Raw genomic sequence first — 14653 nt, 5'->3', positions numbered from 1 at the left:
TTTTGCCAACTGCTAAAGGAATTTTAGATGCCATCATACACCAGTATAGCAGTGCTGAACCACACCCAGTTTAAAAACCATGAACCAATCACTTTAACTCTGTTTTGCAAGTTAAGACTGGGAAAACCTGATGGTTTCTTCTAGTTATGTCAGTAGAATAATGAAAGCTTAATTAAATTCATTAAGTAGGCTTAGGACAAGGTAGAAAATGAAATAATCCATTGCCATGAAAAGAATTAGCTCTCGGTTCTATGTATGTTAACCGAACTCAAATGTTTAAGATTGCAGTCTATTTTCCAAGGTTGCAGAACACAAACACAGTACTCAATAATTAGTAGCAACCGAGAGATTGCATCTGGGATTACATTTGGCTTAACCCAGGATGACAACATTCTGGAATATCATTATTTTAGAATACAAACATGGAGCTGGGAACTTTCACCTAACCCTCTGAATACAATGAATGAGACCAAAAAACATGAAAAACAAAAGTAACCAACTACATTGAGGCTGGATTTTACCAGATCACTATCTCTTCCAGTCTATCCAGAGCCCTTTCATCCCTACTGCATGATGTCAGGGCAACCAAAAGAGCCTAATTAGATCAAATATATTATTCAGGTGAGAATAGTTCCAACCTGGAACCCCATTTTGGGCACCTTAGTGAGGCCAGTGATAAACATTAACATGGAGTTTCACCTGGAGATAAACAAAATACATTCCATATCCCAAATACTTTGCTTTGTAGTGCAGCTTTCATTCAGCACTGAAGGAGTTCTGAAGCAAACGCTAATAAGCTTTTTCTATGTGCTCACTACAACAGATGGTATTGATTTAAAGAATCACTTTACCAATACATGAGCGAGCGGAGGTTATCTGTATTCGGCAGCGCTGGGTGCATGGGGGATCGCTCCCCCAAAATCATGCACCCCAAGGGAACCTTCCAGCTCCCTCTTTATACAAGTCACTCGTGTCTATTCATTAACCTTCCGGGAACTCATTAACATATCTCGTACCTAGACAATTAGTACAACATTCCTATGTCACCCATCCAAGGACTTAGTACATCCTCAAGTCAACAATAAGGGTCTCCTCAGACAAACATGAGCACATCGTTCTCTCAATAAATCGTATATGGCCCATTATTCAGTATTACCTTTACTGTTTTTTTCAAGAGCTTTTATTTCAGGAATATTATACTATTTTCTCAATTGAAATCTTGACTTTTATTTATACAAAGAGACTGACAGGAACCCAAAGAATAAAAATAGCAAATCCCCAATAGACAGATGAAGATAGGTAAATAGGTAAACCAAAGACCACATCTAATCTAATTACCTCCGCCAATGATAACTCAGGGAAATTCTCGAGTTGTTCCAAAAACACAGTTTTCTAAAATTCTGAAAAAGCTGCAATTGTGCAATTAAACATAACTTCTCAGATTAGCAGTCACACAGGTCTAACGGTATAGAACAACTGTAACAATACTCCACGTTTAACGAAAGAAGCTAGAATAGAGGAGCAGAGAACTGGAGAGATAATAATATAAGCACTAAGTAGCAATAAACACATACGTTCTGAAATATACCTAGTTACAGATACTTTAGAAGAGGATGGATGGATGGATGGAGGGAGGGAGGGAGGGGAGAGTATTGCAAAGAGACACTGAAAAACTAGCATAGCAAAAAGACTAAACCAAGTAACAAAGCAGGCTGTTAAGAGACTTCACTTCCACCAGAGAGAGAGAAGGCAATGGAAACACTTGGAGGTCAAAGCAGAAGCAATAAAGTCCTATGGCTGTGTATAAACAGGGTCAGAAAGAACTTAATTTTGGAACAACTCCTGGTAATAAACACCTGGTAAGATAGACCTTATAGCCTCAAAAGCATGTCCAAATGAGACAGAACCATGCCATAACGCAGGAATTAACTGGTGTTACCAAAGCAACGCTCATTATTTTGAAAAACTTACCTGATTCTGCTTCAGGACAGATACTTGTTTCTGGAGACAGATGTTTTCCTCTTCAAGCTCAGTGTAGTCTTGCAGCAAACGCGCTTCTCGGAATTTATATTCCTTAATATCATCTCGCAGTCTGGCCCTTTGGATGTCCACATTCTGATTGACCTGGAAAAACAAACCAATCCCAAAATGATGGTGATTTGGTCAGATACAATTAAACTTCAAAAATTTATCTTTTCTTATGTGCACTAATCAACTAGATTTCATTCAAACAGACACTCTTCCCCCTACCCCTCAAAATGAAATTACCAAAACCCAAGCCATTTACACAATAATCAGATTTTGTTTTCTTGCTTCTCTCACAAATTCTCACCCTCGACTCAAAGGAAAGTTAATGAGCAAGCAGGATAAGCAACATTCACACCTATGTTGTCTCACTGGCTGCGGGCTGTAAGCAACAGACAAGAAGTTTTCCAGATCAGAAGTCAATGCCTGAATCTATTAACCTGCCTTTTCTCAAGAGGAAGACAGATTCAGATGACCCCAGATGTTCTTATTTGGACATGTATTTGCTGCTGCTTTTCAACAAACTTTTCTTTATGCCCAGTGCTGTAATTTGGAAATATGTTCTAATGAATCCTTTTGGAGCTATACATGGAGCTAAAGCTCAAATGAAATCCAAGATGCCAGGTAGAAAGAAATAGCAACTGTGGTTCCCTTTCATTCCCCTCAGCCTCAAGACTTATGCAAAAGCTTAAAGAAAGGCTTTAAAAAAAAATTAAAATCACCATTGTTGTTTTGGGATAGGTAAGAAGTAAAAATCAATATATCGGTGTAGTATGATCTTTAGATCTTTGGTGGTTATACAAAGACACTTAAATAAATTGAACTAGCACATATACAGGTATGTGAATGGCTCACTGGACTTAGCTCTTATTTTTTCCAACATTATTATTTTCCTTCAAGCCTCATCTTTAAATACTTAATTAAAACAAAACAAAAAATATGTTCTAAGTATTATTATAATATTAGCAGAAATATCTTTGTTAGATGGGCAAATAGGCAATATAGTTACCGATAAAAGTAGTATCAGCTATTTTAGCAGCCATACCTGTGAAGTGTCAGGATGGTTTTCCAAACAGCTCTAAATCGGGGCAAAACAAACACAAGCTCATAAAAGAGGCAGCCTATCGATTCAGCTAGGTAGGTTATCGTATCTTATTTCTGTTTTCAACTATTCAGCATCCTAGACAATAAAGCTTCATCCTTTAGTATACACGCTCAGATTCCCTTAGTGCTCTCCACTTCTGGTGAAAGATAATGTCAGCAATGAATAAAATACAGCCTCAGTCCTCTTGCAAGTGTGCAGCAGGAATATACAGAACTAACACAGCACAGGTATCAACAGGCACCTACAGAAAGCTAAGAGATAAAGAAAATGTTTGTGGCAGGAGCATATGCCAAGACTTGAGAATCTGGCACGTTCTGAACACAAACACAGAATCACCTGCAACTGTTAAGACCAATAAATTTAAATTATAGCTCCCTCACATGTCAGGTAACAATTAAGACTACATAAACTAGTCTGCTTATTTTTAGGAATGAAGAGCACTACTTCTCAGCACACCGAGAAACTGAAACTAGACACTACATTTCATTTTCATTGTTAAAATGTTGCTACATTCCATATTCCATGCCTAAGCCAGCGTTGGCTCTACTACAGACTGACATGAATTCTTATGTTAACTTCTCAACAACTGCATTGAAGACCTCTTGCCTTTGGCAGAAAGAGCCTCCAGCCAGATAAACCAAACTGCCCAACAGTTAGGGCTGCAAAAGGCTCTTTGCATGAAACCCAGTTTTCTACAAATTAGGAGATTTTATCTGTGATTTTCTCCATTCCCAAGTAAGTGAAATGCAATGGAAGACCTCCCACAAAGCTACTGGTGAGCTTCTTTCCCCACCATTCAGGTTGCTTTACTCCTCTCTTCCTCCCTGGATGATCTAATCTTTGCAGAGGTCAATGCCTGGAGAAATCTTTAGAGTCAGTCTTTTTTGAAGACAGACTGGTTTCTGCCCAGTCCTGCCAGGTTAATTCAGAGCAACAGTAAGAGCTCATTATTTAATGGGAAAGTATTGTCGTGCCCTGTCTAGCACAAGAATAATCACTCTATTTCAGTACGTACAGGAAGGAAAGATTTAAAAATAGCTCCCTTGTTTCCTGACCAGGGAAGGAAGATATAACCTAGATTTATTGGCTGTTTAGCAAGCTGTACATTCAGTTTGCTCTCAGCATTTTCTCATCAAAACCTCATGCTTACAAGCTGCAAGGTTAAATTGGGTGACGTTATCTCATGTAGCTGACCAAATGGTGGGACTTTTGCTGCAGGGAAGCGAAGCTACTGCATCCTTCCTTGATCAGGTTTTTTTATTACCCATACAGAAAGCGGTATTCATGCTTTTTTAAGACACACATACATTGCACATGTTTTACAATTCTTCAAGTCTACAGAAAAAGTGAGCTGACCTACCGATGAGTTTGAACCTTTTGGTGAGTCTTTCTGCTTCAGTGGCTTCATGGCTTCTTCCTCCCTTCTCTGCCTTGAGCAACCCTGAGCACAGGGCAGATGGGGAGCTGGAACACCACACTCAACTATACAAAGTCACACCTCCACCCAAAGTGAATCATATAGCCCTTTAAAACATCATTACCACTGTGTGGAGGGTTGATGGCCATAAAATCCCCTTGAGTGTTCATCCACCCAAAAAAACCCTCAGCTTCTCAACCTAGAGAATAATCCTGCTACACAGAAGCCTCCCAATTCATCCTGCCCAGGCAAAGACTGTGATCTGGAAGTGATTTTGTCTGATCTAAAGGCCACAGACCGCTCTGCTCCTGCTGCTAGAGCCCTCCTGCTGCTAGAGCCTGTCCTCAGCTTTTTCATCCTCTCAGCTTTGCCTCAGCAGAGTTCTGCAAGTTCTCCGAACAGCACCAATGCTAGAAATAGCAGGAACCTCCTCAGGACCAATTTAAGCCCACCCTTGCCTGCATGTCAAAACCACAACTACTGTCCTTCACACTGCCAAAAGCCTGCTGCTTAGAACATACTTTTCTAGTACACCCCAGCATATAACGTTACATATAATCTGACCTTAAGAATTAAAATAATTGGGGGGGGGGGGGGGGGGGGAATCTCAGAGAGCCAATTGCCTCCCTTGTTTTGGGCTGACCAGAGTTCAGCCTCCAGGTCACCAGGCAGAGGCTGATCTTGGAAGCAAAGCTTTGTCACTAGCATGGCTCCTGTTTCCTTGAATTCCACCAGCTCTTGAGGTCACAATTCAGTTCAAGTTCCCCACTGTAGTAAACATACTCACACCTCATTTTACATGTCATTATCATCATCCAGAGTCAGTCTGCCCAAATTTATTACTAATTCTAGGATTAGTTTTCATGCTTCATGCAACAAATCTTTATAGATATGATCATTCCCCTTCTTGTGTTTTCCACAGGAAGGATTCACAAAAAAAGTCTTTGGAAGAAATGCAGTACAGTCAGAAAGGACAGAAACTCATATATATTCTGCTGCTGTAGGGAGAAGAAAATCATAGAATCATTTAGGTTGGAAAAGACCTCTAAGATCATAGAGTCCAACCGTTAATGTAACAGTACCAAGTCCACCAAAATAATCAGTCAACACATCATCTCGTTGACATTTTATTAAATATCAGCATGAAAATTGGGAAGACTAGTCCTCAGACACAAAACTTAGCAAAACTCCTTGACACTTTTTTGAAGGAGGCACTTCAACCAATGTTTTCCTGAATGCTGCCTTCATACCCACAGCTGCCAGTCCAGAACCACCAACCTCAAAGCTACATTATCTACCCCAGGTACCAAAGGTGAAATTACAAACTCAAAATATGGACCATAAAGCTTTTCTATGAACAAAAAGAAAACCTCAGGTCAATCACTAGAAATTAACACAACTAAGAAGTTACATTATTTATGCCTCAAAGATCAGCAGTTGCAAGCTGTGTGCAAAATTGACAGCTGCCCATCAGATTTCAATTGTATTTCCTTTGCACATGTGAGAACTGGGGTCCTGTGGCAAAGTATCACATCACTGTGTAATTAAGGGCTGGGATATAAAATATTCCTAGAACAGAGCTAAACTAAGAAACCAAAAATAACCACCCCCTAGTTCTCAAGTTGCAGGCTCTTAAATATTTTCTTTGTATTACAGGTATTAAACAAAACACTAATATTTGAGAGGAAAAAAATTATTGAAAGTTCCATTAGATCCAACTGTTTACTATAAATCAGCAAAAGGTTTGGAAACCTGATCTTTCACTATTGCAATAAAGATCACCTGTGTGACAATGCCATTTGCAGTCCCTGGCGATGGGCAAATGCCATCAGGGTGGAGAGGCCGAGCAGCAGCCACACATGGCCAGCAGCACCTCCAGATGATGGCTGCCTGCCTCTCATCTTTCTCAGATGCAGGAGAAGATACAAGAGCTTCTTGGGTTTAAAACTTTGCTCACTTTGGCCTTACAATATAAGAACTATAAAATAGTATAAAATCATTTATTTATTTATGCAAAGGAGAAATACCACTGTAGCCTGGCGCTGCTTCTTCGTTTCACAGCAGAAACTTCCCTCAGTCACACCTGCACCTATATTATCATGTGTGGACACATACTGGTACAGCATAAGATGCTTCTTGTATGAGGAAAGACTTATAAATAAAACACCTGTAGGTATATGACCCAGGCAACCTCAAGTTGGGAAAATAAATAATTTCATTTCCCATACAACCCCTGCATAAAATTAATTCTGTATCACAAAGGCACACGTATCTTGCACACTGAGTGCTGGGAAATGAAAACAAGTCTGATGGAGGCTGGCAGTCAGGCACCTATAGCTATTGCTATACCTATAGTATATACATACTTATAGCTGTTTCCTCTCTATACAAAAACACCTAACAACTACCACTCCAAATCTGTGTTTATGGCATTTATTCAGCATTCAACTATTCTCACTGACACAGGACAGTCACCAAGTTACTCAAATGTATCAAAATGTATAAAAAATGTATTTTAAAAAATTATAAAAAATATCATAGCTTTTATACTTCCCTTCAGTTTATGAGCCACAGACGTGCCTCTCCAGCCCTACACATCAGAAATGGACAGTCCTTTGGATACAAATCTTTGGTTTTCCCATTGTATCCAGCACCTGTGTCCTCTTTTCCAAACACTGCGTGGGAAACTACTAAGAAACAGTTCTTTTAAATGACATAAAAATCTGCATGCCGGCATTGTTTTCCAACACAAATACATTCAAAAGAAATACCACACAACCACCAGAGGAAGTAATAGTCTGCATCAGTCGGACTGTATTTTCCAGAATTTATAGCAAGTGGGTTTTGTGTCTTGTTCACAAAAGCTGACTGGAGAAAAATAAAGTAGATACTATGCTAAGCTGTAGTTTGGACTCTTCTCCACTCTTTTGCTGCAATTCAGCTCTGGGGCCCCCAACATACGAACAACATGCACCTGTTGGAGCAAGTTCAGAGGCGGCCACAAAAATTATCAGAGGGTTGGAGCACCTCTCCTACGAAAATAGGTTGAGAGAGTTGGGGTTGTTCAGCCTGGAGAAGAGAAGAATCCGGGGAGACATTACAGCAGCTGGCAGTGCCTAAAGGGGGTGACAAGAAGCTGGGGAGGGACTTTTTACAAGGGCAGGCAGCATTACAAGGGGGAATGGCGTTAACTGGAAAAAGGTAGATTTAGATTAGGTATTGGGAAGAAATTCTTCCCTGAGGGCGGCGAGGCGCTGGCCCAGGCTGCCCAGGGCAGCTGTGGGTGCCCCATCCCTGGCAGTGCCCAAGGCCAGGCTGGACGGGGCTGGGAGCAGCCTGGGCTGGGGGGAGGTGGCCCTGTCCATGGCAGGGAGGGGGGGAACTGGGTGGGCTTTAGGGTCCCTTCCAACCCAAAGCATCTGATGATTCTATCATTCTATGACATGATCTATCTGCTGAAAAGCTGCTCAACTTTGTAAGCCTTGGTGTGACTGCAGACAGAGGTAGATATAAATAGGGAAGCAAAGGGAAGGCGGAGCACCGTGGTCACTTAAAAGCAGAAGAAATAGTGCTTTTGTTTGTCTGTTTTCAAAAGCAAAGTTAAGCTTTAACCACATTTCATATAGAAAAAAAAAATTACTGAACCAAAAAAAAAACACCAACCAACCAAAACCACCCAACCCCAAGAGACAGGTTACACACATCCCAGTCAGAGTCTCCCTTTCCAAGTGTGCCTCTGAAATATCATTTCATTCTGGGAAATTGCAGGGCTGGGGGCTGGGGGCCGGGGGGAAGGTGTGGTAGGGGAAAGGGGTGAGAAAACACCCAAACAGCAAACCAGCAGTGGCAAAAGCAAGTAAGAAGCTCCAAGCCCACCAGCACAGCACTCTATGCTCTCATGAAAATCCAAACTGCGCTCAGACGCCAGTGCAGGCAGCTCTGCCCCCCTAACACAGCTGAGCAGCGTGGTAAGAGCTCCTCACCTCACCCCTTTCAAGGTTTTCCCTATACCTGGGCCAGGTGTACAGCTTTTTATGCACTTGGAGCCACTGAGTGAATCTGACCTGATTTTTCTTTCCTAGCAGAAGTTGCAGTCTTACTTTTTATTTTTTGGACTAGGAGGCATAATCTGAAGAGCTCCGATTCATGTGAGACATGCCCCATGTTCCCAAGCACAGATGGGTTGAACTCCATGACAAATATCCTGCAAGGCACAAAAATCAAGGTGGCAGGGAAGAAGAGGTAGAATATGTGCAACTCACATTTGTTCTCCTGCATAAAGTGCAGAAAACAGCATACTAGCTATTTATCATAACTTATACATAACGCTCCCAATAGCTCTGAAGCATTAATGGAAGAGACACAGCTACACTGAAACTCTGGTAACAAATGTGCAGAGTTGTGTGGGTTCTAGTTGTTTTGTTTTTTTGTTTGGTGGGGTTTTTTTACCTGTCCTTTCATTATCCAAACACCTACCCCTTGACAAAGCATCTTACTACGTATACATGTCTCAGGATTTTCTTTACCTGTGATTAATGCCGGGACACCACCCTATTAATGTACTCAGCTCAAAAATTAGTGATTTTTTTTTTTTTTTTTTTTTTTTGGTAAACCATTACATAAAAGCTTTGTGAAGCTATGACATTAAGGATGGGTTTATTGCAACACTGGAGAACAAAGAAATACACTGTCATGAATTTCTTTTTGCACTATATTAGAGAAACCTGAGCTGAGACTCAGTTTCCACAGCATATTCTGGAGCCATTTAAATCTCTTAAAACTGCTTAACCAGCATTGAGTCTTGCTACAATATCTATGTCCTATCACTTAACGTGTTGCTTGCTAGCTACCTGTTCAAACATTTGAGTGTCAAATCCAGAGCACATCCTCCAAACCCCTTCTTAGTTGTGGGGAGGGTTAACACCTGAGCACATATGGCAATTCACAACTTACACTTGTTTAAGTTCCTTGCAGAAGGATCCAGCCCTCTCTAGCCACGCTCTCCAGCTGCAAGTGTACAACCCAGATACGGATAAATACACCTCCCCTCAACCCACAGGCTTTAGCTGTCCAGCCATAGGGGTGGTCTTTCTCCAGTACTCTGCTGGGCACTGAACACAAGGTGTCTGGCACTGGTGCAAGCCCCCACAGGCAGCAGCAGTGGTGCGATGTCTTCACAGGAACAAACAGATCAATGGTGTAGAAGAAGCTGGAAGGACTGGAATGAGCCTTGAGATCACAAGCTGGGGGCACTGATAAGCCTCCAAGATCAGAGGATGACTTTCTAAAGCCATCCAAAATAACCTGTTTTAAAACTGGACTAAGCCAGTTACTGTTAGCGGTCTCATTTCCAAACGCTGATCTCATCACCTGTAGAACAGAGCCATTTTTGTGCACCAGGAGCACAAGAGGGGACGCTGTTCACCCTGTGTGTTCCCAGCTGCCCTTCTTCTTCGGACACCTGGGCTTGTCCTCCTGCGGCGCTGGGGCAGGGGGTGGGCCTGGGCTCTGCACCTCAACTTCAGCCGAGCAAGGGAGTCTGGATGGAAAACGCTGACCCAAACTTAACAACAGTGTTATGACCGGCACTTTGTAACGTTATTACTGAGGTCTCCCCCTTCCTGCACCGAATTGCTTGCTAAGAGCAATTAAACTCCAGCTGCTTTTCAAACCTCAAATCTAAATGCTTGGCAGTTTTCCATGTCCTTCACCATCACAAAGAAAACATTTAACCCTTCTAAGGCATGCCAATAGACTTAAGTAGCTGTCAGCTGTCATCTTTTACTTCCAGAAGGGCTGGCGGAACCAAGACCAGCTCTAAGGGTCAGTGCCACCCAAAGTGTCCCCAAGCAACCACTTGCAGAGATTGGTGATGCTCAACAGCAGCCTTGCTCACCGCTGCACCCAGCAAAAACGCCTGCAGCCTCAGCTAGCAGGTTTTGAAGGGTTTTACTGTGTGCTGTGTTTGTATTTTCAGATGCTAACGAAACAAGCTTGAGGTTGTTTCAACAAACCTCCCTCAAGGTGAAAGGAGAAGGAAGAAAAGAGTTCAGTAACTGAGACAACAGCCCTCTGCATTCAATGGCTTGCCCATCATTCCAGCTTTGGGAGGGCGCAGGGATGTCACTCCCCAGGGGATAGCTGAACTTGGGATATACCTCAGGAATATCTGAACGCAAGCTCCAACTGCAGTGATTCTCCCTAGAGATGCAAACTAATAAGGGTCTGGAAAGATGAAGCACACTTCCAGGAAAATAAAATGAACAATAAACCAGCTGAACTTACACAAGAAGCATAAAGAACCTTTGCTGCCTGCTCTGCAGTTTTGTCTACAGCCCACGCTTAGGGGAATAAAGTAGTGCCAGAGATGTATTTCAATTAGTAGCTCTTAAGTCACATGTAATTAAAAAAAAATAAAATATTGCAGCATCAAACATAAGGGTTTTTATATTTCAGATTGAGACTGCTTATGAAGTGCTAATAACCACAACCAGTCATACCCTACATCTGCGCTCCTTAACAGAACACAGCTAAAAAACCTACAAGTGAGATTACTGCTCTGCCTGGAGAAGCTGAGGTGGCTCTAAGGAGTTACAGAACAAGAGATCACAAAGTAAACTTTGAAACAGTTAATTTGCTTAAAGTGATTTCAGATCCTTGAAAGCTCTCAGGGTTTCATTTCCCAGCTGAAGCATATATAATCTCGATTCTTCTAATGCACCAGGTGTCTTAGGAGAGTCTAACACATGCAATTCACTGCGATCATCTGGTAGCGAACTCAAACCAGACCATTCCCCTATCTAGAAATTGGCCACATCTCTGGTTTCGGGAAGACACTCCTCCTCTCAAGAGCAACCATGCTGCTGGAATACAGCTTGCAATATATCCCGAACAGCCCTCGTCAGAACAGGGACTGCTTTTGGTGAGGTGCCAGCCACTGGCTGCTGGACCTGCATGTTCTGATTCTTCCACTGAGTTGACCCAGATCTGGCCCCATGCAGGTGCCAGAGGGGCCACTGAGCTGTGGGCGAGCCTGCTGCACCCACACGCCCCAGCCCCTGCCCCTGCCAAGCTGCGAAAGTCTTGTGGAGCAATTGCTGCTGATGCTCCCAGCTACGGCACAGCCCCAGGACGGCAGCAGTGACCGAGCTGGCGACCCTGAAGGGGAAGCGCAGGGAATCCCTTCTAATGCCATCGGACCTCTCCTGGTCATCATGGCAGTAGATGTCCCCAATAGTCTTGCTTGTCCCTAACCAAGCTAAAACAAGTCCAATGTTTTAGTATTTCCATAAACTACTTTTTCTAGCCCACTGATAATTTCTAAATACTTTTCTCCCTGGTGACTTTTTGTTGTTGTTGTTACTTTTGGGTTTTTATTTTAACATCCTTCTGTTAATCTGAGATAATTATTGACCAAAAACCTCCCACTTCAATGATACTAGAGAACTACTCTGTGCTGTGCTCTGTGCTTTGTGCCTGCAGACCAAAACTGCAGTTTCACTCGGCTGTTATGTCCCTTTGCAAATCCATTTAAAGTCTGCCTTATCAGAAATGTCCACAAACCACTGATTTTCAGTAATCGTAAGCAGAGGTAACCCTTGTTAATTAAAGCCTGACCTCCTCTGTTACAAGGTCTGTTGGAGGCTCATTCGTTTTCTTACTCATACTTCTTACTCTAATATTAAAGGTCTATTTTAAAGTTTCCATTAAAGACTTCCAGTGGTGACTTTCTCGGGCAGATTTAACACTAGCATACTGTGGCAGCAGGCCCGCAGCAAGTTTATGGTACTTCAGCACAAGCCACCACAAATCTGTCAGACTGACAAGAGTTTACCATTAAAATAATATTGATAAAAAGTAAAAGTTAGTACAGCTATCAAAGATTAGAGGTCTGCTACTGACTTAATTTGGCTATAACTAATTTATATGCAAAATATGAGATGAAAGATTTGGCTAAATTTATACTCCCAGTATTAGTGGCCCATTTTCACAAGATGCCACACCTCCTGGATGTCTGGAAAGTGCTTAGTTTACAACTACCCAGTCCTACCAAGATACAATCACCTCAAAACCACTGGCTTAGAGCTCCATTGCTACTTACAATTTTAATGAACTAAATCCCAAAAGAGTTATCTATCTAAATTAATGATACCTATGATACCACTTTATAAGTAGCAGAGGCGTATGAAAGGTTTTGCTTTCATTTAGATTATAGTAGTGGTACTACTTTACAGAAAATGCCATGGAATAAAGGAAAACACAGTAATATTAAACTGAAGTTCTCTGCTGGAGTACAGTAGAGGCAGAGATGATGTTTGATAGCTTCGAAGGACAAGAGGTACATGGCCACATGGTACAAGTCATGAAGTGACGCCCATCCCTGGTCCAACTCGCAGGAACACCCACCAGGTCCACCCTTGCGTTTGGAAGCGCCAGCCTTCCCTCTGCTGCCTGGGCAGTCAGAAACATTCAAGCACTCGTCAGCTGCAGGAAACCATGCCAATGAAGGATGTAGTTAAGTTCTATACTGTGATTCAGGATAAAACACATGACCTTAACTCTTCTTCCTGAGCAGGATCTACTAATGGCATAGTCCTACCAGTCTTCACTCCCATGAACAGCCAACTTCAGCCAGGGTCTTCATGTGTTTGTCTGCAGGAACAGTTACTCAGGTGCTAGCATGGTCCATGCTGCCAGGCTGGGAAGGCTCAGCATTCCCAATTCAAAGTTATTGTTTTCTAATCTAGCAGCAACACCTTCTAGTAACACTTCACATGCAGCACCGACCTGCACACAGACTGCACAAATTGCAAGTGTCCCTAGTGCAAATTTTTTCAATGAACTTTCTGTGCACAACTTGCATTAAACTAAAGACAGAACCTCTGGTGAGAGAAAAGGATCAAGTGAAAAGGGACAGAAAGCAAGGACAGAGTAGAAGGAGATCAGTACGGGCATAACCCCAGCGTCACAGCCCACACTTCTGTTTTCCAGCAGACATTGTAGGTTACAACAGGAGCAGGACCCAAGCAGCTGGGATTTTCTTTCAGCATTTACCACTTAGCAGGGCAGATTTTAATAACTTTGTGATGACTTAATACAATTACTTCATATATACTATGACTAAATGATGAAATCTCCTTCCCCTTTCACAGTTGTACTTCAGATAGTGTGTTACATCTAGTTTGTATTCTACAGAAATAAACAGATGTGGGGACACAGCAAATGGATCTTCATCAAACAATGACTAAATGCTGTTTCCACATATTTCCTTTGCCAAGAGACTGTTATCTTACAGCTACAAGAGGCTTCGAAAAGCCAAAACCACCATAGGGTCAATTCTTAATGTATTTATGCCACGGCAGCCTCTTCCTTGCAGGACATGCTTTGGAGGGAGCAGGCAAGTTCTGCACACAGACTATGGTACACTGAAGTTGTGTGCCAGTAATTAGCAAGATACTGTTTTGTCTACTTGCAAAATGCCTCTGTGCCTGTTATAAGGCCACTGACCCATATTTCCAGAAAGCGGGGGTGAGGGTGGTGATCAATTTTCAGCCACGTAAGAGTAACACACTGCCCTCTTTCTATAAAAAAAAGGGTTATTTTCCTCTAAGAACTGTTTTGATAAATCACACTAAAATCATACTGTATAAAAATCTACATGTAGGCAAAACTGGCAGCAGCAAAACAGAAGAGTCCCTTTGTCATGAGCAAAGCTACGTTCATTGACCTCGCGCTAGGTTCTTCCTCCCACAAGAGCTTTCGTCCAACTTCCTCTGAATCTGAATGGCTGACACATTGTGAAGATCAAACAGCTCTGTCAGAATAACCACCATGACATCATTAAGACACAGGAAGGGCAAGTCTCCATTCTAGAGTCTGCATTTTAGGACAAAATACCACGACAGTGGAAGTGGTGTCACCAAATTCCTGGAACCAGTTGTCGGTGCCAGTGCCGACACAACCATCTATATTACTAGTTAGCCATAAGCTGCCCCAACAGGTGTCACTTCTAGAGCTGCTGACTGTTTTCACATTGGCCGTTAACACCATGAAATTCCTTAGATATTCTCAAAAATTAGATCCAAACCAGTTATTTCTCAGGTTGA

General features: G+C 42.2%; 1 protein-coding gene across 8 annotated transcripts in view; it reads right to left on the bottom strand.

Moving 5' to 3' along the window:
- BICD2 (BICD cargo adaptor 2) overlaps window positions 1-14653 on the bottom strand; it is a 96345-nt gene that overhangs the window by 22140 nt on the left and 59552 nt on the right. For all 8 annotated transcript variants that reach the window (XR_008821348.1, XM_056335476.1, XM_056335478.1 and 5 more), the window contains exon 3: window positions 1972-2124. Coding sequence is in view for 7 of the 8 variants with exons in the window: in XM_056335476.1 (XP_056191451.1) it covers window positions 1972-2124 (153 nt within the window). In the remaining variant the exon portion in view is untranslated. The remainder of the gene's footprint in view (window positions 1-1971; window positions 2125-14653) is intronic.

The sequence above is a fragment of the Falco biarmicus genome, chromosome 4 (genome assembly GCF_023638135.1).
Source record: "Falco biarmicus isolate bFalBia1 chromosome 4, bFalBia1.pri, whole genome shotgun sequence".
NCBI classification, from domain to species: domain Eukaryota; kingdom Metazoa; phylum Chordata; class Aves; order Falconiformes; family Falconidae; genus Falco; species Falco biarmicus.
This window is presented reverse-complemented; position numbering and strand designations above follow the sequence as displayed.